This window comes from Lampetra planeri, chromosome 76, assembly GCF_965212315.1.
Source record: "Lampetra planeri chromosome 76, kcLamPlan1.2.h2, whole genome shotgun sequence".
In the NCBI taxonomy this organism is placed as follows: Eukaryota; Metazoa; Chordata; class Hyperoartia; order Petromyzontiformes; family Petromyzontidae; genus Lampetra; species Lampetra planeri.
This window is the reverse complement of record NC_136181.1, coordinates 968,165-995,294: the sequence shown is the minus strand read 5'-3', so window position 1 is coordinate 995,294 and position 27,130 is coordinate 968,165. Positions and strand designations below refer to the sequence as shown.

The 27,130-nt window shown below is 47.8% G+C and overlaps 1 protein-coding gene across 2 annotated transcripts in view; it reads right to left on the bottom strand.

The window, feature by feature from the left end:
• Nucleotides 1–23,488, bottom strand: part of LOC144737982 (protein mono-ADP-ribosyltransferase PARP14-like) — a 96,570-nt gene extending 73,082 nt beyond the window's left edge. For both annotated transcript variants that reach the window (XM_078620900.1, XM_078620901.1), the window contains exons 1-3: nt 23,185–23,488; nt 14,055–14,215; nt 12,504–12,552 (exon numbers count right to left, since the gene is read on the bottom strand). In XM_078620900.1, coding sequence (XP_078477026.1) covers nt 12,504–12,552; nt 14,055–14,215; nt 23,185–23,362 — 388 coding nt within the window. In that variant the 5' untranslated portion in view covers nt 23,363–23,488. The remainder of the gene's footprint in view (nt 1–12,503; nt 12,553–14,054; nt 14,216–23,184) is intronic.
• Nucleotides 23,489–27,130: the final 3,642 nt, after the last annotated feature.

The window sequence follows — 27,130 nt, the reverse complement described above, 5'->3', positions numbered from 1 at the left end:
CTAACGGGGGCTCACTTGGCATCATTGGACAAATTCGAGCGCAAATTTGTATCGGTGATATCAAATTATCTGGCCCGATTTTTGTTTCCTCCTCGCTGGCGGTTCCGTGCCTGCTGGGGACGGACTTCCTGGGCAAAATGCCGATTCGTATTTTGATCGACCAGGGCTGCATTGAGCTCCCGTCGGGCCGACGCATGGCGTTTCTGCCGTCCCCCGCTGCGGGTCGGACGGCGTTCGCGACGGTACCGGCGTTCGTCGAGAGAACGGTACGCGTACCGCCGGGGGCACAAATGTTGGTGCCTCTTAAACTTCGTCGGCCCTTCGCTAAAGGCATTGGGGACCAGGGGGTTCTGCTGGGGCCGTCTAGGGCCGGGGTTAGCGGACCTCATTTAATTCCGGCCCAGACCATCGTTAAAGGGGACGGGGATCCTTTCATCGCGGTCCTCAATGTGGGGTCGCAGACGGTGGTGGTTCCACAGGGGACCGTGCTTGCTCACGCAACGCCGGTGCCCTGTGAGGAACCCGTCGCGAATCACGTAAGCACTGTCCCTCTGCCGCGACCACATTCGGACAGCGATGAAGGGTGGCTCGAGGCGCTTTGTGCGGGATCGACGGACCTGTCGGATTTAGAGCGTCAAAAGCTTAAAACAGTGCTGCGTGAATTTTTCGACGTTTTCAGTCGGAACAAATTCGATTTGGGCTGTACTCATCTGCTGCGTCACCATATTGATTCAGGTGACAGCGCGCCAATACGCCAAAATCCTTTTCGGTTAAGTCCCGCCGAAAAGGACCATGTCAAATTGGCCGTTGATGACATGTTTGCCGCCGACATAATTTCTCCCTCTACCAGCCCTTGGGGAGCGCCGATCGTCCTGGTTTAATAACAGGATGGCTCGTTGCGTTTTTGCGTCGATTTTCGTCGCCTCAACAAAATTTCTGTTGCCGACACATACCCGCTCCCACGGATGGACGAATCGCTTGACGCCTTGGCGGGAGCGCGATTCTTCTCCACATTGGATTTGCTTTTGGGATTCTGGCAGTTTCTTCTGGACGATGATTCAAAGCCTAAAACTGCATTCCGTACACCGCACGGCCTGTTCCAATTCAACCGGTTGCCGATGGGACTCCACTCAGCGCCGGCAACTTTCCAGCGATTGATGGAATTGGTTTTGGCTGGATTGCAATGGGACTCGTGCTTGATTTATTTGGATGACGTTATCGTCTTTAGCAAAACATTTGACGAACATCTCCAGAGGTTGCGGGCAGTTTTCCTCAAAATGCGGGCTGCTAATTTGAAATTTAAACCCCAAAAATGTCATCTGTTACGCGAATCTGTGCGTTATTTGGGACTTATCGTCGGACGCTCAGGTATTGCTACCGATCCCGCCAAAACGCAGTGCGTCAGCTCCTGGCCGACTCCCACCTCTGTGGGAGAGGTCAGGAGTTTCGTTGGATTCGCGTCGTATTACCGACGGTTTGTCGCGGATTTTGCGACAATTGCGAAGCCCCTACACGCTTTGACGTCAAAGGGGGTCCGGTTTCATTGAGGACAGGAGGAGTAGGCTGCTTTTCGCTCCCTTCGGGACGCTCTGGTAAAAGCTCCTCCCTTGGTTTACCCCGATTTTTCTGAACCCTTTTTGCTCGACACCGATGCGAGCAACACGGGTATTGGGGGCGTGCTTTCCTAGGTGGTTGACGGCGTAGAACGGGTAGTCGCGTACGGTAGTCGGGTGTTATCTCCAGCGGAGCAAAGATATTGTGTCACCCGTCCGGAACTGTTGGCAATTGTCAATTTCATCCAACAGTACCGCCCGTATCTGTACGGTCGGCGTTTCACCGTCCGTACAGATCATGCGGCACTACAGTACGCCCTGTGAGTTCAACAACCATCGGGACAATTGTCTCGATGGTTGGAGATTCTCCAGGACTTTGATTTTGAAACTACGTACCATAAGGGCGTTCGCCACACCAATGCGGATGCTCTGTCGCGCATGCCAACCACCTCCGAATGCGCATGCCTCCTGGGGTCGGGACGTTGCAGGCCTCCGGGTCAGATATCCGTTCCGGTATTGGCGGCCGCCGACGACGCAGCGTCAATGACGAATTCGATCGCACAACAGGGAAAAGATTCCCTGTTGGGGTTGCCTGCCACTGAATGGGGGCGCCTCCAGATGGAGGATACCTCCCTCCTCGCGTTGCGTCGTCGCGTCGGGGGTGCTGGGCGGGGGAGGGGTGATGCCGACTCATGGGAAATGGTCCAGGGTATGCTAATGCATTGGGACGGGAGATCCCATCGACACTGGCTGGTGGTCCCTTCTGGGTTGCGGGGTAAGGTGGTGTGGGCCGCTCATGAGCGCCTCCTCCACCTGGGGACCCAAAAGACCCTCGCCTTGCTCCAGCTTGATTTTTTTTGGCCGGGCATGACAAGGGATTTCGCGGATCTGTTGGGGTCATGCCCTCGGTGTGCGCAACGGAAACCACCAGCACAGGAGTCTAACCCGCCTTTGCAATCTATCAAAGTCTCCAGAGTCAACGAGCTTGTCGCGCTGGATATTCTGGGCCCATTCCCCGCCACCCCCAGGGGCAATAGATATTTGTTGACCGGTGTGGAGTACTTTACGCGCTGGCCTATGGCCTGGCCCCTTGCCAACCAGTCGGCAGCAGCCATCGTGGAGGCCTTTGTCCAGGGATACGTCCTGGACAAAGGTGCTCCGGAGCGGCTGCTGACCGACCAGGGCAAAAATTTTTCCGGCAAACTACTCCAACAAGTCTGTGAGCTCCTGGGCACGAAAAAAATTCGTACCTCCCCGTATCACCCGCAAACTGACGGGATGGTCGAGCGTCTGCATCGAACCATCACGTCGATGTTGTCACAGCAGGTTTCGGACTCACAGACCGATTGGGACCTGCAAATTGAAGGGGTCTTGGCAGCATGCGGCAACGGGATTTTCCCCCTTCTTCCTGATGTATGGCCGCGAACCTGACCCGCCTGTTCGGGCCCAGCTGCAGATCCCCGCGCCGCAGGGTAAATTTAATCTTGCTAAATTAACAGAGGCACGGGATGCTGCCATGCAAAATTCCTACCTCCGTCAGAAAGCTAATGAGAGACTCAGACTGGGTCGGGCGCACGTGCTGCAGTGGAAGCCGGGGGACAAGGCATGGCTGCACTGTCCACAGGTACCACTTGCAACCTCCTCTAAACTGGTGCGGCCGTGGCGGGGAAGTGGTTGAGGTTTTGCGGCCTCAGTGCGTACGCATCAAATGGAGGACGTGCCGGTGGTTTGTGCACCCGTCCAGATTAAAACCCTTCGTTGCGGTACGAATTCCCACTTCACACACGCGTGGCCAAACATGTGGGGGGTCGACTGACTCACAGGGTCCGTCTCCGCTGCTCTCACCTAATGTGTTGCCGGCTGTCCCGCCCCCAGTTGCACCAGGAGTGACGGACTCACGCCCGACAACCCCTCCTGGGGATGCCGAGGGTCTCGCGGCATCAAAAAGACACTCACTCGGAGACGGACAGTTGCCACCCGACAGTCCGCCATCCGGGGTTGCCCCATGTGACGGGCCCGCTGCAAGAACGCGCGCAAAAATGCGCAGACTTTTGTGACGGCCGGAGAAATGTACATATGTTGTGTTCATTGTGTGTTGTGTGTGTGGTGTGTTCTCCTACATATTGGATATAGGGTGCTCGTACGGTATTCGTATTTATTCGGGGGGGGGGGGGGGTGCGCCGGGTTAATTCTCTTCTTGCTGTTGCGGTTCTTGTTGGTGTTCTTGTTATTGTTGAAAAAAATTGTGAGGCACACGCGGGTTCAAGGGGTAAATACACTTTTATTGTTGTTTTTTGCAGCCGGGACGGCTGCGAGCTGTACAGGGGGGGGTGATGTAGGGGTGTTACGGAGGGGCTGTATACAATGGGATCTAATGGGAAAGAAACACAGTGGGCGTGGCTATGTCGGTGCACGGGCAGGTGCTCCCAGCGACGTCCGCATCGGGCAGCCTGGGGGGCTGACTCGAAGCTGGGATCCCCCGGGGCCCCACCCCTCAGCGGGGGGTTTGGTATAAAAGGGGATGAGCCGGAGGGCTCGGGGAGATATGTTAAGCTAAACCAGTGAAGACCGAAGATCGTCTAGATAGGGCCCTGGACTCCCCTGGATCGCCGCCCTTATCAGGGCCGCACAGGACCGAGCCAGCGGTGTGGTCCCGAGAGCCAGAGCCAGTGCTCTGGGACTCCGGGTACCGTAAGCCCGACTTACCAGTGTCGGGCCAGATAGCCTCCCCTAGCCCGTTAGTGGAGGACTAGGAGGTAGGTTAGGCATAGCTAGCAAGTGTATCCCCAGCTAGCCGGGTGAGGGGGCCGATACCCCCTCCAATGTTGTATGTCCGTGATTGTGCCAACTGACGCGGAATAAATACGTGTGCCTCCAACCCCGGCGTCCAAGAGTCCTCAACGATATTACATCTATATTATATACTATTATATATTATATGATTGTTAAAATATTATTGTGCTTTATATCTCTTTAAGGAAATTAATGATTTCCCTCAAAACGTTAATTACAGCATATATCCCCATCATATTTGCTTTCAATCATATGCAAACTTACAAACGAGTTTTTAGAATCATGTACGCTACGTAACTATGTTAAATCTGAATGCTGAAATATACCTATTCAATCTTTAATATCCTCTTATAGACTTTATAACAGTTTTCAATACTGTATGTATTCATGTCAATAATGTTAATACAAAATGTTTACCTATCATCTATTTTTTATTCTTGTCACATTTACAAACGAGTTTTGAGATTAACCTAAACGATATTACAATGAATGTTGACATAGATTTGAAGCTTTCGTGACTGCAATGATTCATATTCGTTTTTTCGGTAAAGTCACGAAGGTAAAAAATTAAAATTAAAATTAATAAAAGTAAAATAAAAGAAAAATAAAAATCACGACGTTTCAGAGGCAACACAAGCTTCTGTCTTCAGGTGGAACCGTCACAGCCACGACAGCTGTATCAAGTAAATGAGAGATTACAAGAGCTACCACTCCGTATTTATAATGGTTGAAGAGGGGGAAGGCCCAAGTACGGCACCCTTTTTTTATTAATATGGTAAGGTGAGGCTTAAGACTAAGAATAGACTGCATAACAAAAGACTGAGCCTTTGTTATGGAGAGGTGCGGTTTGTGACTACGCCTAGCCTACATAACAAAAGTGTGAAAAAATAAAATAATAAACCTGGTAAAACAAAACTGGCTGTCTATCAATAACCTGTAATAGTTGTCTGTCAAATAAGATGGTCCAAATAAGTGTAGTTAAATCTGTTTTGCATGGTTAATCACATCTTTCCAATGATTACTCAGTTTGTAACCATCATCACAGTTGAAATTATGTCTGTGTTTGTATATTTGTATGGCTTCGTGTACAAACCTTTGATGGTAGCCAGGAGGTTTGCAGAGCACCTTGGTCTCGGAAAAGACAATTTCATGAGAGCCCACAGAGTTGTAGCAATGATCGGCAACGGCCGAAGAATCAGTTCTGCCGTGTTTCAGATCTGACTTGTGCTCGCGGACACGATCAGAAACATGACGTTTCGTTTCTCCAATGTAGCAATCACCACAACTGCAACTCAGTTCGTAGACTCCAGGATACTGTAAGTCAGGAACGACATCCTTCACAGATGGAATCAGATCACGGATTTTATGCACTGTACTGAATCGGACTTGGATCTTATGTTTGTTTAGAATTTTGGAGATCTTTTTGGTCACGCCTGCTATGTATGGTAACGTGATCCATAAAGAAGGAACCCCGCTACGACCCATCGTGTCAACGATAAACTCTCCTACCTACAAACTAGCCCAGTTTCTATCAGATACTCTGCTTCCCTTCACAGGCAAGACCTCTTCGGCAATACTCAACTCAACCCAATTAGTCTCTATGGTTAAGGACATGGTACTATCTCCTGATGACATCCTCGTCAGTTTTGATGTAGTATCTTTGTTTACCAAAGTTCCAGTACCGGACACCCTAACAATAATTGAGGACTTAGTCCAACATGGATTGAATTCTGATTACCTGCGCTGGTTAGGCATTGCCTCACCAACACCTATTTTACCTGGAATGGCACCTTCTACAAACAGAATGAGGGTACCCCTATGGGCTCCCCCTTATCACCAGTTATAGCCAACATGTTCATGGAAGAAGTTTGAATCAGACGCCATCCAGACATCCACCCTGCGTCCTTCCCTGTGGAAGAGGTATGTGGATGACACTTTCGTCATCTGGCCACATGGCCTCTCAGCATTGAACCACTTCTTGGACCACATCAATTCCAGACACCCATCCATCAGATTCACCATGGAAGTGGAGAAATATGGTAAACTACCATTCTTGGATATTCTGTTTGAGAGGAGACCTGACGAATCCTTGGGACATTCTGTGTTCAGGAAAGCCACCCACACAGATTCCTACTTGAAACCGGATTCCCACCACCACCCATCTCAAAAGAATTCTCTCATCAAAACGGTATACCTCAGAGTCCATGGCATTTCTGACCAACACTACCTGGCCGGTGAATTAAGACATGTACATCGGGCCCTCAGGATGAACGGATACTCTGACCGCACCATCTACCAAGCTGTTTCTCCCACCATACAGAAACAGCCACATGAAACTCCGACCAAAACTATCATGTTACAATACATAGCAGGCGTGACCAAAAAGATGTCCAAAATTCTAAATAAACATAACATCCAAGTCCGATTCAGTACAGTGCATAACATCCGTGATCTGATTCCATCTGTGAAGGATGTCGTTCCTGACTTACAGTATCCTGGAGTCTACAAACTGAGTTGCAGTTGTGGTGATTGCTACATTGGGGAAACGAAACGTCATGTTTCTGATCGTGTCCGCGAGCACAAGTCAGATCTGAAGCACGGCAGAACTGAGACCAAGGTGCTCTGCAAACCTCATGGTTACCATCAAAGGTTTGTACACGAAGCCATACAAATATACAAACACAGACATAATTTCAACCGTGATGATGGTTACAAACTGAGTAATCATTGGAAAGATGTGATTAACCATGCAAAAAAGATTTAACTACACTTATTTGGACCATCTTATTTGACAGACAACTATTACAGGTTATTGATAGACAGCCAGTTTTGTTTTACCAAGTTTAGTTTTTTCTTTTTTCACACTTTTGTTATGTAGGCTAGGCGTAGTCACAAACAACACCTCTCCATAACAAAGGCTCAGTCTTTTGTTATGCAGTCTATTCTTAGTCTTAAGCCTCACCTTACCATATTAATAAAAAAGGGTGCCATACTTGGGCCTTCCCCCTCTTCAACCATTATAAATACGGAGTGGTAGCTCTTGTAATCTCTCATTTACTTGATACAGCTGTCGTGGCTGTGACGGTTCCACCTGAAGACGGAAGCTTGTGTTGCCTCCGAATGTCGTGATTTTTTATTTTATTTTACTTTTATTAATTTTAATTTTTTACCTACGTGACTTTACCGAAAAAACCTAAGAATATGAATGTTGACATTTACAAAAAATCCGTCGTATGTTATTTGAGATTTACCTCAGAATCCCAAAGTTATGTTAAATTCTTAATCACACAACTTTGTCCATGCAAGCTGTAACATCATCCCACTGCTCCCTGCCTCATAGTAGAGTGCATTTACTCTAACCAGTGACTTTATTTCACGTGCCTGAACACAAAGAAGTAAAACTTTTACCTCAGCCAGTCTAACCGCTGTGAATCTGATGTTGGTTTCCTGCCAAAATCCGGGGTGAGAGGGCAGGAGAATGGGGCCTGAGTGGTCTCCTGCTTTGGGTGAGCATTGGCTGGGGATGCAGTTCATAGCATCCTGATGACTATTTCATTCCTGTCAACCCATGTGGTTTACCCATATTCTTGTCCAGGGAAATTGAGTTTTCAGGTCCATACGGCATACAGCCGTTTCAGTACGGGCAAAAAAACTTTTGGCTATTTGTGTTTCTCCCTTGTTAATGGGACTGTGCAGGATTAACGTTGAGATTTATAAGGGCACTAGGTAACCAATAAGGTCTGAATTTATACTCTTTGGTTCTTTCGGTAAAGTCACGTACATAGAATAATAATGATGAAAAAGAAAAAACAATTCTATCTACGTGACTTTACCGAAATAACCAAAGAATATGAATTCCTGCAGTCACGAAAGTTTCTACACGACTTGCATCGAAATAGAAAGTGTTAAGATAAAGTGATGAGGGATAATGTGACGTGAGAAAGTGATGATATTTAGCAATGAGAGATAGTATGAAGTGATAATATGCAAGTATGTAATACCTAATAAAGCACTTATTGTAGATTATTCATTTTTAAACATGGGGGGGGGGGGTTCCGCAGGTCAATCTCATTGTCCGCGAAATGTGATATTCACGAGCATCTCTGGAACGTATTAGCGGGGGCACCACAGTGGCGAGATGTTAACTACCTCACCTGGTATACAGAAAGTCGTGAGTTCGATCTTGATCTGAACGCCTGCATATTTGGAGTTTGCATATACTCCCCATGGTCGTGTGGATTTTTCTCCGCGTCATCCGGTTTTTCCCTCCTCATTTAGAGACGTGCGTTTAGAGTATTTAGCTACCATAATTGTCTGCATGATAGCCCACTTCGTCGATATTTTATTTCTGATAGCCAGGTCGCTTCTGAAAACGACGCCTCTGTGTCGAAGCCTTAAATAGAGAGGGGGGGCAGAGAGGGAGGGGGGGGTTGAGAAATTAGCATGTCAATGAGAGACATGGTGCTATAGCAGAAAACCAAGAGCAGAGAGGGGGGCAGAGAGGGAGGGGGGGTTTAAAATTAGCATGTCAATCAGAGACATGGCACTACAGCAGGAAACCATGAGCAACAAAACGAGAGGAAAGAGAGAAACCACACTAAATCAAATAAACTTAGTAAAACATTTTTTTTCTAAGTTTGTTTGTCAGTCAGACATGGCGCTACAGCAGGAAACCAAGAGCAACAAAACGAGGGGAAAGAGAGAAACCACACTAAATCAAACAAACTACGTAAAACATTTTTTTTTACAGAGGCGTCGTTTTTCTGTGTGCCTATGTGTTTGTCTCTCTCTGTGTGTCTCTGTGTTATCTCTCTCTGCTGACGTGACTGTCTATGTGTCTCCTGTTCTGTTTAATCTCTTTCTTAAATTTAGCAAGAGTAAATCGTTTAAACTTTGTTTAGCGCATCGTGTAGAGCTCGTGGAGAGGAATATATTGCCGTGTCGTTCGCCTTCAACAGACATAAAATGACATCGCAACGCAGTTTATGTGAGAGCCCGGGGGCTTATGGGACCCCGGGGTCCCGCCATGAGGTTCAAATGTAAAAAGAGGGAAATGGAGGATGATTGACAGGGGGGTAGGTTGGGATCTGTTAGGAAAAGTGGAAGGTGACTGGCTGAAGGGAAAGTGGGTCAAGGAACCTTCGAGAAAGGAGCTTGAGGGATATATAAGAGGGGAGAAACGCGAGAGGTCGACACGCTTGGAGTGAAGGGAATCCGTGAAGACCCGTGTCTCCTGCATAAAGAAACAAAGACTCCTATTTGTTGATTACTGCTTTGTGGGGTGTCACTACAGATTCACCTGGGGCTACCTCCTGAGCAGGTGTTGACTGATCATGGCCACATTTTCTCCTCTAAATCGATCCAGGTGTATTCAAATACACATTCCTGCGGAGGGAGCTGGTAGTAACGTTGGGTTGCTCGGTCAATGGCCAGGGTCAACGGCGGCGTGGTGTATTCTGCAAATATGCCCGACTGTGAGGGCGGGCACAAGCTGGCGTAAGTAGGTTAAACATTGATACAGGTGTAGGGGTGTTAGAGAGAGAGCCCGTTATGCATGGCAGCTTATGGCAAACAAACACAGTGGGCGGGGCTACGTGAGTGCACGGGGAGGTGCTCTCTACGACGTCCGCGCCAGGCACCCCGGGGGGGCTGATTCGGAGTTATGATCCCCCGGGGCCCCACCCCTCAAGGGGGGGGGGGGGGGTTGGGTATAAAAGGGGATGTGTCGGAGGGCTCGAGAAAAATGTTAAGCTAACCAGTGAAGACTGAAGACGTCTTAGCTAGAGCCCTGGACTCACCTGGTTCGCCGTCCTTATCAGGGCCGAACAGGACCGAGCCAGCGGCGTGGTCCCGAGATCCAGAGCCGGTGCTCTTGTCAGAGCTGGTCTGGGACTCAGGGTACCGGGCCCGACTTACCAGTGTCGGGCCAGATAGCCTCCCCTAGCCCGTTAGTGGAGGACTAGGAGGCAGGCTAGGAGTATCTAGCGCGTGTATCCCCAGCTAGCCGGGTGAGGGGGCCGATACCCCCTCTAGTGTTGTATTTCACAACTGTGCTGTGTGAAATAAACCCGTGTGCCTCCAACTCCGGCGTCCAAGAGTCGTGAACTCTACTACACAGGTAGGAGCAACAGGTTCCACACTGCCCACCAGGGATTATTTGTCTGTCGTGCATCGGAATGCAGCCCACCCATGCCCCCCCCCACCGACCGCCGAGCAGGGCCACGATTGGTTGAGGATGTCGGGGAGGGTGGGGGGGGAAGGTAAACACGCCCAATCATCCAACTTCCCCCCCAAACGCCGAGCGGGGCCGCCATTGGTAGAGGTGGGGTGTAAACATGCCCACTCATGCAATCCCCTCCCCACCGAACACCGAGCAACGCCGCGATTGGTTGACAACGTCGGGGAGGGTGGTGGGGGAAGGGTAAACATGCCCACTCATCCAACCGCCCCCCCCCCCCCCTGAACGCCGCGCTGTGTGTGTGTGTGAGTCTGAGAGTGTGAGAGTCTGAGAGTGTGAGAGTGAGTGTATGTGTGTGTGAGTCTGAGAGTGTGAGAGTGAGTGTGTGTGAGTCTGAGAGTGAGTGTATGTGTGTGTTAATCTGAGAGTGTGAGTGTGTGTGAGTCTGAGAGTGAGTGTATCTGTGTGTGAGTTTGAGAGTGTGTGAGTGAGTGTATCTGTGTGTGAGTCTGAGAGTGTGAGAGTGAGTGTTTGTGTGTGTGAGTCTGAGAGTGTTAGGGTGAGTGTTTGTGTGTGTGAGTCTGAGAGTGAGAGTGAGTGTATGTGTGTGTGAGTCTGAGAGTGTGTGTATGTGAGTCTGAAAGTATGAGTGTGAGTGTGTGAGTCTGAGAGTGTGAGAGTGAGTGTTTGTGTGTGTGAGGGTGTGAGAGTGAGTGTTTTTTGTGTGAGTCTGAGAGTGTGAGAGTGAGTGTATGTGTGTGTGAGTCTGAGAGTGTGAGAGTGAGTGTGTGTGTGAGTCTGAGAGTGTGAGAGTGAGTGTGTGTGTGAGTCTGAGAGTGTGTGTGCGAGTCTGAGAGTGTGAGAGTGAGTGTGTGTGTGAGTCTGAGAGTGTGTGTGTGAGTCTGAGAGTGTGAGAGTGAGTGTATGTGTGTGATTCTGAGAGTGTGAGATGTGAGTGTGTGTGAGTCTGAGAGTGAGTGTGTGTGTGTGTGAGTCTGAGAGGGTGAGTGTGTGTGTGAGTCTGAGAGTGTGAGCATGAGTGTGTGTGTCTGAGAGTGTGAGAGTGTGTGTGTGAGTCTGAGACTGTGAGAGTGAGTGTGTGTGTGTGAGTCTGAGAGTGTGAGAGTGTGTGTGTGTGAGTCTGAGAGTGTGTGTGTGTGAGTCTGAGAGTGAGTGTATGTGTGTGTGAGTCTTAGTTACCTAGAGTGGTATACAGGTAGGAATAACAGGTTCCACACTGCCCACCAGGGATTATTTGTCTGTCTGTCGTGCATATCCGGAATTCCGCCCACCCATGCACCTCCCCACCGAACACCGAGCTACACCGCGATTGGTTGACGATGTCGGGGAGGGTGGGGGGGAAGGGTAAACATGCCCACTCATTCAACTGCCCCCCCCTCCCCACCCTCCCCTCCCCACCAAGCCCCACCCTCCGCACCCAGCTCCTCTCTGCACGACGGACGGACAAAATAATCCCCTGTGGGCTGGTGTAACCAGGAGGTTATTACCAGTACTAAACTACTAAAGAACGTTTTTATTTTACCAGGTTAGGTCCCACTGAGCTGCATAACTCTTTTTTTTCAGAAGTGACCTGGCTATCACAAATTATAGCTCAACGAAGTGTCTTATTGCGTGGACATTTGTAGCAGCCAAATACTCTGAACACATGTTTCAAGGCATTATTAAGTTACATTATTACACTTAACCCGCAGATTCTCTGTCATGCTGTCACTGGAAACTTACATTATCACACGAAAACATACGCATGAAAAGAAAGCACACACGCACAAGAACATGTGTGGGTAAAATAAATCGTCATCACAGTCACTTTATTCACACCTTAAATGGATGTAGTACTCTGACACCGCTACTTTTCGACGTGGAGATGAAAATCTTAGCAGCGTCAAAACCGCATGTAGCCAAAACATGCGCATTAAATACGCGTTACGGAGGCTTTCCTGTACTACACATTCACTCACGTTTAGAAGAGCCCTCGGTCGATGCTGGTTCCTGGGAAGATGGCTCGTCCTGAAGGGAAAATATGAATCATTATTTATGCCATCAAATTTACATTTTACAATGAAAGCATCCTGTTTTTATGTATGCTGAACTTTTTTCGCATCGTACGTAGCCCACCGTGCTAATCATGCAGCCTGTAGCAGCATCTGTTCTGTTAACTGTTTACTGCCTGCTGCATTTATTTGATTCTATGCTTTCATCTCCTTAAATCAGTCGGTTAGCAGCTCATGTTGGAAGCACTCCCCTATGTACGGAATTGGGATTACTTGTTATTCGACGTCTTTGTTCATTTTTAAGAGTCGGTGCATTTGCTGGAATTTGTCTCGGCCTGTTCTGATTATAGGTCACTTATTTTGTCTTTCTCTTCCTCCTCAGGTCCCACTTCCCTCCTGTAAAGACCTCACCCCTTCCTCCTTATGACCCAACCCGTTCCTGTTTAGGCCCCATATCCTTCCCATTCAGGCCCCACATTTCCCTCTTGGCCCTATCCCCTTTGTATTGAGGTCTCACGACATCCGTTCAGATGCCTGGCTTCGACCTCCCAAGGTGCCAGTGGGTGCATTGGTGCCTTAAAAACCGTTTCTAGTGTAACCAGGGTGTGGCCAGGGAGTGTGTGCTACTTACGAACATTGATAGGGCGTGCTACGACGTGACAGCCCACTACTGGGTGAATGCGGGGGAGCCAGGAGACCATAGCGCACATCGTATTGGCTGTGAAGTGCATCAGGGCGTGCCGAGCGGACTGGTTGCCCTGCACCTGCTGGAGGCTGTAAAGTGGCTATGTGGGGCTGACGTCCGCTCAAAGAACATTCATTTATCTATATATTATAAATTGATCTGGTGTCTTGACTGTGGTAAGTCGTGTGAAATAGCATTCGCCAAATAAATAAAACCCCTTTCATTGCTGAAGCCCTGCACCCTTCCTGTTTTTACCACACCCCTCCCTATTTAGACCCTGCCCCCTTTCTGCTCAGGCCACCACCTTCTCAGGCCCTGCTCTGTCCTCTTTAAGCCCCTCATGGTCCCCTCTAGACCCAGGGGGGTCGGCAACCCACACCTCCGGAGCCGCACGTGGTGGCTCTTTAAGGATTGGCTCTTGTTATTTTGGTTGCCGACCCCTAACCATCGCAGTCCAGTTCACCATGGAAGCCCAGTTTACCATGGAAGTCCAGTTCACCATGTAAGTCCAATTCAACGTGGGTGTCCACTTCATCATGAGAGTCCAGTTTACCATGGGAGTCCAGTTTACTACCATGGGCAGGGGTCAGCAACTTGCAGCTCCAGAGCCGCATGCAGCTCTTTAAGGTCTACTTTATGTTATTTATGAATACCACCGTCTCATACTCACATTTCATTGTGAGGCTCTTGAAATATTGAGGTTTATGACTAAATTGGTTGCCGACTCCCCCTGCTATAGACCCCGCCCTCTCTCTCAAGGCTCCACCTCCTCTTACACTGGTCCCTCCCGTTTCTATTTAGGCTCAGCCTAACATGTGCCTCTGGTGACGTACCAATTTCGGACACTCGTTGCTTTCATCGCCTTTCACAGCTGAATGCTTCACAGGTTCCGGCTTCACCAACTCCTCGTGCCCAGCTCGACGAACTGCCAGCTCATATCGCTGTGCGCCGATGTCCAGGACATGCTCCCGTTTCACCAGCACCCGGTCCATTGCTTGAGCCACAAGGGTCACGCAGAGTAACAGAGAAAGAGAGACATAATTTTTTTTATGGTTATTGCTTCACGATAGCTTGATTAAATTAAATGCATGGTTAGGATCGCAATGCTCTTTGGTGTAAACAGGGAACCGAAGAGCACCTTTATGCTGTCAAAGCCATCACCATCTCTCACGGTATTGAAACTGTATAGTCCACCTAGCATTTGAGGGTGCCATGGTGGCTAGGAGATGTTAGCTAGCTCGCCTGCCATACAAGGGGTTGTGGGTTTGATTCCGGCTCCAAAGATTGCATATTTGGAGTTTGCATGTCTCTCTCCCCGTGGTCGCATGTATTTTTCTCCGGGTTCTCTGGCTTTTCCCCTCCACATTCAGAATAACATGCGTTTAAAGTATTTGGTTGCAATACATTTCCATGTGATAAGCCACTTCGTTGAGCTATCATTTGTGGCCAGGCAGCTTCTGAAAAAGAGATACATAGCTCAGTGAGCCTTACCTGATTTTTATTTTATTTGCACAGATACTCATTTGGGAACTATCTCATCTGCATGTGTCCTCTCAGATGCGTTCTATTGCTTTGCTAACACTCCGTCAATATTGTTGACTATCTGCTATCATCAATTCTAGCGAGGTGTCCTACCTAAGTCCAATTACTTTCATGAACAGTTTGAATTATGTATTTAACCTGGGCATTTAAGCACCATATTAATGCTAATGTCACTACTAGTACATTATTAACTGTAACTATGATATTGTTTTACGACATAAGGCCCACTGAGCTATATAGTTATGTTTCAGAAGCGACCTGGTCACAAATGATAAGCCAATGAAGTGGACATTTAAAGCAACCAAATATTCTAAATTAGCGTTTCTAAATGTGGAAGGGAAAAAAACGGAGGACCCGGAGAAAAATCCACGCGACCACGGGGAGAGAGACATGCAGACTCCAAATATACAGCCACGTCAGGATGAGTATTCAACCCGCGACCTTCTGTATACCAGTTGATGTAGTGAACATCTCATAGCCACCACGGTACATGGAGAGACAGAACGAGGAACATGTTGACTGGTGAACATATTTAGATTAACAATTATAACTGTTAATAAAGGTAAGTGTGCTTGGGCAGGACAAGTCCTGGCAAGAAAGGACAACGGCCTATGGTCACAAATTATGTACGTATGTTTACATTCTTTCACACCTTATGTAGCCAACGGCGCTAATTAGGAGGTGCAGCGGAAGGACAACTAACACGCAAAAAATTGTTCTAAAGAAATGCGTTTACAACATGGTATAGTGTAGTTTGTAGTATTGTAGTGTATAGTAGTGTAGTCTATAGCATAGTGTACAGTGTAGTATGTACTGTATGTTGAACTTCTTTCACAATGTACGTATCCAACCGTGCTAATCGGTGATGCAGGAGGGAAGGACAAAAAACTCATACAACAACAAGCAGTTCTAAAGAAATTCTAATGCACGGGCAGCCAAGGGATGGAACACGTCCAGAAGGATGGAGTGATGAGATCAATTCTTAAGCACTATAGTAAGTTTTCTGTTGAATGCTGCAGATAACTTTGTTCCGGACACGAGACGAGAGTTGCAGCTATCAGTTGAGTTGGCAGTTGAAAGATCTATATGGAAGAACAGACTGTTTTTTATTTGACTATTTTAATTCTCGTTTATTATATAAGGTTTTGTATCACCTTACACACATTCTCCTATTGTATTTGTGTAATAATACTAATTTAATTTCACATAGCGTCATGCATGCAATTGCATCCCACAACCCTGCACATCAATTATCCAGTTCTGTACAAAAATAAAACCCTACTACTTAGAAAAAGAATACATGAATAACGAGAAAAATGCACATCACAAGAAAAATAATCTCAGAGAAGATAAATTAGAATAAATCAAGTCTTGATTTGAAGCTTTTGTGACTGCAGGAATCCATAATCTCTGGTTCTTTCGGTAAAGTCACGTAGATAAAAATAATAATAATAAAAGAGAACACGACGTTTCTGTCGCAACACAAGCGTCCGTCTTCAGGTGAGAAAATGATCTGCTATTGTGGCTTTATATAGGAACGGGAGGGGGGGAAGGAGTTTTGTCGAGTCGTGGCTGTAGGAGTTCACGGGGGAGAGGGGGGGGTTATGGCGTGCAGGGACGGATGTTGCTTGGAGAAATTAGCAAGTAAAGGAGCTCGAACTAGTAATCGGACGACGACAACCGGGTGGGTGAGTGAAAAGCATAGCAGTAAAGACCGGGTTTGCGAACGCAAAGCGGATTTGAAACACGGCAGAACCAACACCTCGGCGGTGGCGGATCATTGTTTCAACGCTGTGGGCACACATGACATTGTTTTCTCCGAGACCAAGGTGCTCTGCAAACCCTCGGGCCACCATCAGAGATTTGCTCATGAAGCCATCCAGATATAAAAACACAGACAAAACTTTCATCGAGAAGATGGATTCAGATTGAGCAATCATTGGAAGCAGTGGCGGCTCCTGCAAAATCTCTCAGGGGGGGAAAATGTCTGGATGATTTATAAGGATAAGGTCCACCCATGCAAAGGATAAATTAATAGCTTAAGCATGTAAAGGCAACTTCACTTCTTTAATATTAATGAAAAATAAAGTGACTCTTACAATACATCTTGTTTGTTTCTATACTCACTATTAATACAATCCACTCAAGTTTCTTTTATTAAAGATTCCACTAGGTGGCGACAAATAAAATTGTTGACTGAAACGTGCTTACGTATGATGACGTAAGCACGTTAGTGCGAGCCCTCCCGGAAGCCATAGAGAATGCATTGCAGCGCCCCCCGTTCGAAAAAAAACATCTTTGAATGTGAGTCTATGGGAACACTCTGGGCGATTCTCAGCCGGAGTGAAATCGCCCAAAAAGAGGCGGTACTCCACAGAACGTGACATGACGCTGATTGGACTATATCCAGAGGCACAGTGACGGCTAGCGTGACTCTGTGGTTGAATGACATTGGTGGTGCGTCGCCCAATCGCCCTAATGAAGAAACCGCCCCTGATTGGAAGGATGTGATAAACCGCGCCAAGTTTTAACTGCTATGATTTTCACTCACCCACCCGGTTGTCGTCGTCCGGTTACTAATTCGAGCTCCTTTACTTGCCAATTTCTCCAGCCCCACCCGTCCCTGCACGCCACAAACCCTCCCCCCTCTCCCCCCTGTGCCAGCCCCCACCCTTCCCTGCACGCCACAAACCCCCCCTCCCCCCCGTGAACTCCTACAGCTACGACTCGACAAAACTCCTTCACTCTTCCCCCCCCGTTCCTATATAAAGCCACAACAGCAGATCATTTTCTCACCTGAAGACGGACGCTTGTATTACGACCGAAACGTCGTGTGCTCTTTTATTACTTTTTCTATCTACGTGACTTTACCGAAAGAACCAGAGAGTATAAAATAAATTCGTCCGGTCTCCATTCCCCAGACTACAATCCCAACATTTCGCCGGATTTTGGAGAACCTTTACTGGAGGGGTGGTGGAGTGGCCAAAAGGTTAAGAGCCGTTTGGACAATAATGTAAATGCATATTTTCCAGCGTGTCAAGACAAATGAATAAGCCATTAGTTCAGATTTGAATAAGTTAATTAATTTTATTTGAACGATGCGTAGCGGGAGGGTCTTCCAGACTGTGGAGGCTGCACATGTGAACGCTCGTCCACCAATCGATTTGTGTTTAATTTTTGGGGTGGACAGCAAACCTCTCTTGAAGCAGAGCAGAGAACCGGAGGTGGGAAATAAACTGGAACGAGAGGGGAAAGATAGACAGGGGCTAGCCCATGAATAATTTTTTAAACAGTAAAAAGTTTTAAAAAGTTATTCTGGACTGAATAGGTAGCTAGTGGTGGGTTCGTAAGATGGGTGCATATGATTACGCTCATGGGGATGAGTGAGTACTCTTGCAGCTGCATTCTGCACATTGCACACGTTGGATGAGAGACTTGGGAAGACCATATAACAGAGAATTGCAATAGTCTAGCCTGTCGGTAACAAATGCATGAATTATTGTTTCTGTAGCCGTATTGCAGAGACAGTTATGAATAAGATAAATTTTACGAAGATGGAAATAAGCAGTTTTGCACATAAAGCAAATGTGAGAAGAAAGGGAGAGGTTAGAGTCAAGAATGAAACCGAGATTCTGTGCCTGTTGACTGCTATGGAAATTAGAGTCAAGCAGACGTACAGTAGAGTGACGATGCTTAGAGGTAAGTGACCTTTTTCCAACTAAGAGAACTTCAATTTTAGCGTTATTCATTGAAAGAAAATTGGTTGCGAGCCAGTCAGCAACTGCGGTCAGATAGGAAGACAGAGTGGAAGTTGGATTTACATCAGACTGATTGAAACTAATAATAATCTGTGTATCATCTGCATAGAAATGGTGTTTTATACCAAAACTGGAGATTAGTTTGTCTAAAGGAAGAATAATGTAGTGAATAGAAGAGGACTTAGAATAGACCTTTGTGGAAGACCATGAAGCAGAGGTTTTTGAGAGGACGAGATGCCGTTTATAACGACATGATACACCTGATCAGAGAGATAAGAAGAAAACCAAGTTCGAAAGGCATCAGAGCAGCCGACAAGGCTGTAAAGGCGCTCGATAATAGAATGATCGATAGTATGAAATGCAAAAGATCAATCAAGGACAACCACGTAAGAAGGAGACCCAGAGTCAGTAAACAAGAGAAGATCGTTAGAAACAAGAAATAAAGCAGTTTCAGTTGAGTAATTTTTCCGAAAACCTGATTGAATCTGATCATAGAGATTAAACTGAACAAGATGATGAATCACCATTACACTTCCTCTGAACGATAATCAGGATCACTGAAAGAGGAATGTGTAACCCTGGATTTCACCAGTGATGCCATTACTTGGGAGCTGTATAAGAAAATGTCTAGAGAGTATGCCAGGTGGTCAGAATCAGAATCGGTATTTATGTAGTGGTGATACGCGCTGGCAGTAGGGATCGTGTGGCAGCGCGTGGTGATTGGCTGTGTGTCGGTGACGCGCGCTGACGGTGAGGGATCATAGGGCAGCGCGGGGTCATGGGTTATGTGGTGGTGATTGGCTGTGTGTTGGTGACGCGCGCTGACAGGGAGTGATCGTGTGGCAGCGCGGGGTGATTGGTTGTGTGGTGATAACACGCGCTGGGAAAACGGATCGTATGGCAGCGCGTCGTGATTGGTCGACTAGGGTGGGTGCTCACATCGCGGTCTGCATAGACTCCGTCTCCTCGGGAGCGGAGGGCTATATAAGGCGGTGCGCGCGGGCGCTCGTGGAGTTGGTGACCAGTGAAGACAGAAGACGGAGGAGGAAGAGGTAGGGCCCTGAGACCCCTAGTCCCGCTGTCCTTGTAAGGGCCGGGACCCTGTGTGGCTCAGAGGCGGGACCTTGGGACCCGGGGCCGGACGTCCGTGTGAGGGCCGGGCCACGGGACCCAGTGGTCGTGACCCATACCCAAGCTGGGGTGGGTCTGTAGGTTCCCCTGGGAGCTACGGGGCTGGAGAGCCCGTGTGTGTGTAGCCGGGTGGAACGTGTAGCGTGAGCTGTAGTGTCCACACGTGTTATTGTGCCCAAGAGAAGAGTTAATAAAGTGTGCTACCCGTCAAGTGGTCTCCCGCTGTAATTTACAATACTACATTGAGATTGGAGGAGAAATCCAATGCGCAATGAAACTCATCGAAGTTACGAGATGTTATCTCCCTCGTCTGGTATACAGGAGGTCGTGGGCTCGATCCCGACCCTAACGCCTGCTGTCTATTTGGAGTTTGCATATAATCTAGATTTGAAGTTTCCGTGACTGCAGTGATCTATACTCTTTGGTTCTTTCGGTAAAGTCACGTAGGTATAAAATAAAATTATGATGATTGCTTGTGTTGCAATCGAAACGTCGTGATTAAATGTATTTTATTTTATACCTACGTGACTTTACCGAAAGCACCAAAGAGTATAGTTTGCATATACTCCCCGTGGTCGCGTGGATTTGTATCCAGGTCCTCCGGTTTTCCCTCCACATTTAGAAACAACATCACGCATTTAGATTATTTAGCTGCAATAAAATTCCACATGCGAAGCCACTTCGTTCAGCTGTCATTTGTGATAGCCAGGTCGCTTCTGAAAAAGAGCTACATAGCTCAGTGAGCCTTACCTGGTAACAATAAAACATTCTTTGGAATTAATATTCTTAGGTTTTTTTGGTAAAGTTACGTAGGTAAAAAATTAAAATTAATAAAAGTAAAATAAAAATAAAAATCACGACGTTTCGGAGGCAACACAAGCTTCTGTCTTCAGGTGGAACCGTCACAGCCCGACAGCTGTATCAAGTAAATGAGAGATTACAAGAGATACCACTCCGTATATATAATGGTTGAGGGGGGAAGGGCCAGGAACGGTACACTTTTTATGAATATGGTAAGGTGAGGCTTACGACTAAGAATAGACTGCATAACAAATGACTGATTAATTTAAATTTAAATATTTTTACCTACGTGACTTTACCGAAAATCCTAAGAATATAAATTCTTTGGAATACAAAAACACGATTGGAGTGCAATTATTTAGAAAAGGTGTAATAAATGACTCTTTCACTGGGTCTGTCTCCGTTGTCCTTTATTGTGGTTCGTACAACTTTGCCCGCACGGCGTCTCGCTCAGAGTCTCCTCCGTCTCCCGCTCGGCAGCCCCACTGCTGCCGTCGCTCTTGCAGACTTGCTGCTGGCTCACTATGCAGCCCCGCTGCTGGCTCTTCCCTCAGCCTCTCTGTCCCCGACCTGCAGCCCCAAGGCTGCTCTCTATGCAGCCCCGCTGCTGGCTCTCCGCCTCCTCCGTGCCCGGACACCGCTGGCCAATGGTGCCGAGTCCCGACCTGTGGCGATCACGCCACTTTCCACCTCCTGCCCTGCGTGGCCTGCTCCTGTCTTTATTCCCACCCTCTCCTCCAGCCCTTCCGGTTCCTGCCCTTAAAAGCTCTCCTCTTCCCCCACGTGACCCAACTCCTCCCCCCTGTTACGTCATATCCGCGAGGCCATTTACGCTCGCATTACAAAGGTAAGCAAGTATATATGCATGAATATAAATAAAGTATATCAGTATAAATTGCATAAGTTGAAAGAGGTGAGAGTACCCACACTTTAACCCACCACGCGCCACCTGCAGATCATCCGTGGTATACCCTTGTATCCTCTCTTACTGATGTTGGGCATGGGAGGGGAAACACAGGCAGTCCTCGACGTGTGTGTGACTGTGTGCGTGTGTATTGTGGGGAGCGGTAGTGGAATGGTTAGCGCTACCAACCCGGGGACCTAAGTTTAATTCCCTCTCACGACCAATACCGGTGACGATTATCTGAATGGGTCCTAGGAATCCCCGAGGTCGAATCAGCCTCAAATGAGCACCTGGTGTGGTGTGTAAATATCGGCACTGGGGAGACAAAGGCAGCCGGGCGTGGTGTTGGCCACCCACCACCTCGTGCCGCGCCGGCCTTCATAGGTCCTCGCTAACAGCACTTGCCCCAACAGTATGTTCCAGGCTATACGGGGGATCTTTGTCTTTGGAAAGTAGGGGGTAGAGCTGGTGCATCTACAAGTCATCTCAGTCAATCAACCCACGGCACCTGGGTCTGTCCCGAGACCACCTGTCAGCGAGCCTTCGACACTTCACGTGGCCTAAAAGTGCACGTGGCCTGACACAGGCGCCGTGGTGACGTCACCGTCACTTAGTGGCGAATGGCCGGGGTGTTGGTATTGGTGTGTCTGTGTGTGCATTGTGGGGCCTCATTACGCCCCTTCTGACAAGGAAGTCAGCATCGGGACTCAAGTGAAAATAAAACTGATTTATTTTCTAAAAAACATTATTTTAATTATCTATGAATGTTACTTTTATTTTTTTGTTTTATTTCTAATACAATATTAATTATAGTATTACATGAAAATATAAAATGTTTTTCTTATTTATTAGTTTAACAAAGCTTCTATTTTGTGTTGAACCGTGACACATTTTATAACACCGACCGGTATGTGAATTTAAAGACAGTGTATTATTGTGTTCCGACTTACGAACAGGGCTCGGGAACGGATCCCGTTCGTAAGTCGAGGTCTGCCATATATATATATATATATAACACATCATTGTCCACCTTTGGCTGACACTCCTTCAATACTCCACCAGTCAAATTCCATTATTGCAACATTCCTTGCGCAACATTTCTCTTCACAGTCATAAGGAAACCTCGACATTACTGTATAGCCTTAATAACACAGTGCAAAAAGGCTGAACTAATTTATTTTTTTTATTTTGCCAGACCAGGTAAGGCCCACTGAGCGATGTGGCTCTTTTTCAGAAGCCACCTGGCCACAAATAATAGCTGAATGAAGTGGCTTATCATCAAGTGGAAATGTATAGCAGCCAAATACTATAAAACGCGTCATGTTTTTTTAAATGTGGAGGGAAAACACGGAGGACCCGGAGAAAGAAAAAAAAACATCTACGTGACCACGTGAACAGAAACATCGCTAACTCCAAATATACAGCACGCGTCATGGGTCGGGATCCAACACCACACTTGCTGTATACCAGGCGAGGGAGTTAACATCTCCTAGCCATCGTGGCGTCAGGGTTCAGGATCGAACCCACGACCTCCTATATACCAGGCGACGTAGTTAACATCTTCTCGCCACCGTAGCGTCAGGGTTCAGGATCGAACCCACGACCTCCTATATACCAGGCGACGTAGTTAACATCTTCTCGCCACCGTAGCGTCAGGGTTCAGGATCGAACCCACGACCTCCTGCATACCAGGCGAGGGAGTTAACATCTCCTAGCCACCGTGGCGTCAGGGATTCGGGATCGAACCCACGACCTTCTGCATACCAGGCGCGGGAGTTAACATCTCCGTGCCACCGTGGCTCGAGTGAGAGACAATGGAGTGGTCACCTTCTCTCTCCTTGAAGCGCAGGCGGACTCCTCCGCCAGGTAGCCGCGTGAGTTCCTCGCATTCGCCTCCCCCTGACAGCCGCTTGCTCTGGAAGTATTTGAAGAGCTTCACCTCCACGGCTTTGTCTAGGGCTGGGAGGCCGCTCACGTCCACCTCGTTGCCGCTGCTGCCTTCCATCGTAGCAGCAGCACCTCCGACTAGCACGGTAGGCTACGCACGGTGCAAAAGAAGTTCAACGTACACACATATAGCAGCAGCAGCAGTAGCAGCAGCCCGGTCGCCAGTCGTGTGCTGGCTAAATGCGACAATGGAATGCGGCTGCGCAGGTTGTAGCTGGGTTCAAAGTAACAGAATGCGCATTGGCGATATGATCACTACCCAAGAGCAAATACGAAACTCAAAATGTAGAAGTTCTGTCGAAAGGTGTGCAACAGGCAATACAACACAAGACAACCACTGCATGACTGCATAAATACGTTATTTGGTTTATTATACAGCTTTAGGGTTATTTTCACACAATCGATTTTCATCCCTCGGGGATTATTATATTTACGATTATATTAAACTTCATAAGAATGCTGCCACGGTGTAATGATTAGCACACTGGACTTTTTATGACCACGTTAGTCAATGCGGGTTGGTGAAGGAGTGAGGCAGGACCAGTCTAAACTCCAAATGTACAGCAGGTGTCAGGGTCGGGATGGAACCCACGACCTCCTGTATACCAGGCGAGGTAGTTAACATATCCTAGCCACGTCGTTCTAAAGTCGACGTGGCAAAGTGGATCCACAGACCACGCGTCGACCTCGCAAGTTCAAAGCGAGGTCACGGACATCGCCAATACCCGCACAATGGCAGCACCACAGCCAGCCCTGGCCGGTCCAAGCAGCCACCTCCCACCACACAGTCATCCTTCCACAATGCCCTCACGGCCTTGACGTAAACATACGAAATGCACGCTCCTTGAAACGCTTATTGTAGACTAAAGATGCGCCTGTTGCTGCAACAGAACGTGTGGTGGGTTATACGACCTGTTTAGAGGCAATGTACACCGTTGTTAAACACAACGTATAGTGGAACAGCGCTGGTCATCAGCAGCCACTTTCCTCATTCGAACGTGCGGTGGCGATGGTGGTGACACCCAATTATGATCTTAGTGATGGTCACCGTCCGCCAGGAAATGGTTCTGGGAAATATAATGGAGGAGGAACCGTCCCGACCAAGTCTCCAGGGGGGCACGAGGAGTCCAAATTTGCCTTTTTAACCCGGAGCCAGCCCAATCGTCATTGGGGGCTGGGTTGCTGCTACACGACAACAGTGTGTGAAGCTTCGTGTTCAGCTGCTCATTAACTTTCACCTTCTGACTGCTTCGACGTCACGAGAAGTTATTTTTGACGCAGAACCCAGGGCTGCGAATCGCGGGAAAAATAATGTTTGCGAAAATGTTGATGTAATATTTTTTGTAAATATATTACGTACACCGCCGGTGTGTTACCGCCAACACGCTCACATTGTGCCTGCGTGATGCGGTGCTGCTAAGCGGAACCAAAGAAAAGCTGGCGCTGAAAACAAAAATCACGCCCAACGCATTGTCTGAGAGCGTGTGGGGAGTCTGTTACCATGACAGAAACACACAAGAGGCACTTAACTCTGAAAAACACAATAACATACCTCTTCAACACACCGGTGGGCTAAAGAAGTGAATTATTTTGTCCTTTGTAAACTTGACACATTTTTTACTGTTTGGCCATATCGGGTGGTGGAGGGTTACGACACATTTATAAATAACGCGATCTAACCCAAAAACCTTTATTATGAATAATATACCTGTCAACCCCTTATCAGTGCCTACCTTATTACAGACCAATTCAGAACTTATTGGTCACCCCGTGGCCCTTATAAATCTCAGCGTCCATCCTACAAAGTCCTATCACAAGGGAAAAACACAAACAAATAGGCTTTTTTTTTAGCCCGTATTGAAATTGCTGTACGCCGTATGGACCTAAAAACTAAATTTCCCTGTACAAGAATTCGGGGTAAACCGTATGGGTTGACAGGTATGCTATAAAACATCCACGTAAACAATGAGCACACCTTGTTCTCTACCTATGCTTTTATGGCCAATACGACTCGTGCATCGGTTTCCATTGGGTTAGGTTGAGTAAAAATGTGCGTTGGTAAACTCTCCACCACCCGACATAGCCACTAAACAGAAGTGTCACATGAATCAAGCATGCCAAACGTAATTACTTTTCCAGCAGTGGAAAGCAATGGCACAGCATTATCTGATTGAAAGTGGTTGTGTAGTTACGGTGACAGTTATGTCTCTACGTATGTTGTATGTATATACGCTGAACTTCTTTCGCACCGTTCGTAGCCAACCGAACCGCGATAATCGGAGGTGAGGGGGAAGAACAACAAACTAAACACGAGAAGCAGTTCAAAATAAATTAGTTGTCAATCGAGGTGATTTAAAGTGTATAGTTCCAGTGCCCCCGTAACTTCTTTGGCACCTTACGTAGCCAACCGCGCTAATCGGGGATGGCATGATGCGCCTGATTGCTTGCGTGTCCCTACACCACAAAATATGGCTTTGACAACCCCTTTGTGGGCTCTTGGCACGCGTGTGGACGTGACGATGTCACCATCGTAACGATGCCACTCTGCAGCCCGTGCCCTACGATTTCTGGGTGGATGCGCTGAGTCTGCTTTGTATGTTCGAAATTAACGAGGGTTGGGGGAGCCTTTTGCTCGGTGTCACACAAGATACGCTGATTGGTGTGAATTGTGCTCCAAACGTCTTCACCCACATTCTAAACTCCCTAATCTATTTGTCGAGCTGGGGTTGATTGTCATGCATATTCTTAAACCTTTGAGTTCACGATTCCTATATTACCAGTAGCTGCTTTCATGTATTTGATTCTTGATAATAGGGTTTTTACCATTTTTCACATCTTTTGGCGTCCTCTGGTCTAACACCGTTTGAGACGAGGCTCAAAAGAAAGCTGTCTCTGGTGTGGACCAATCAGTTTCAAGGACAATGCATATATTATCAGAGTATGTTTTCTGTCTGACCACAAGCATTGTGGTTAATGCAGACATGATTCCTCGTGTAGTTTCTTGTAAAATCACTCAGTCGGACACGTTATAAGTCACCTGCTTACACTTTATTACTCTCTCTCGCACCAGTTGTAGGCACTCCTGTCTCTGTCTATACGGCCACTTTTGTTAACCAACTTCCCCGATCTACTTTACACCTCGCTGACCTGCCTGCGGCAGCTCTTCCTTTCAGCAGCTCCGCACTCACAGCTCCGCACACAGACAGCAGCTCACACAGGGCTTGCACGCAGCTGTGCTCACACAGAGCTTGCACACAGCAGTGGTCATACATAGGCTCGCACCCAGCTTCGCTCACACAGAGGCTTCGCTCACAGAGCTTGCACACAGCTGCGCTCACACAGAGCTTGCGCACAGCATCTCTCCCTCTGCGCCGCTGCCCTTGCCTACGTTCCTTCAGACCCACTCACTCGTCCGATCCTGGCAGAGGGATCAATCATCACCCACGACTCGTGAGGGTTGAGGTACGTCCCTGGCTTGAGCGGCAGCGGCAAAATGTTTTCACCTTGGTCCCAGCAACCCGAACTCCCGCTCTGCTCTCACGGACCTTCTTATATCATCCTCCCAATTATCCAACTCCTTCCTTGTGTCTCTTGAGGGCCAGACAGGCTGGCGCCTGTCAGGCCATCAATCACCTCTTATTGCACGTCTCCAAGGTTACACCTCAGGTGCCAACGGACAACCCCGGGCCGACCCCGTCTGCACCTGATTCTCCCGTTAATGAGGTGGAGGTTTGCTCGTGCAACCTTACGTTGCACACGCGCACCTGCCTGCCCTCGGTTTCCCTCGGCCAGCAGTGTGCACCGCCTATTTTACCACACTACACTT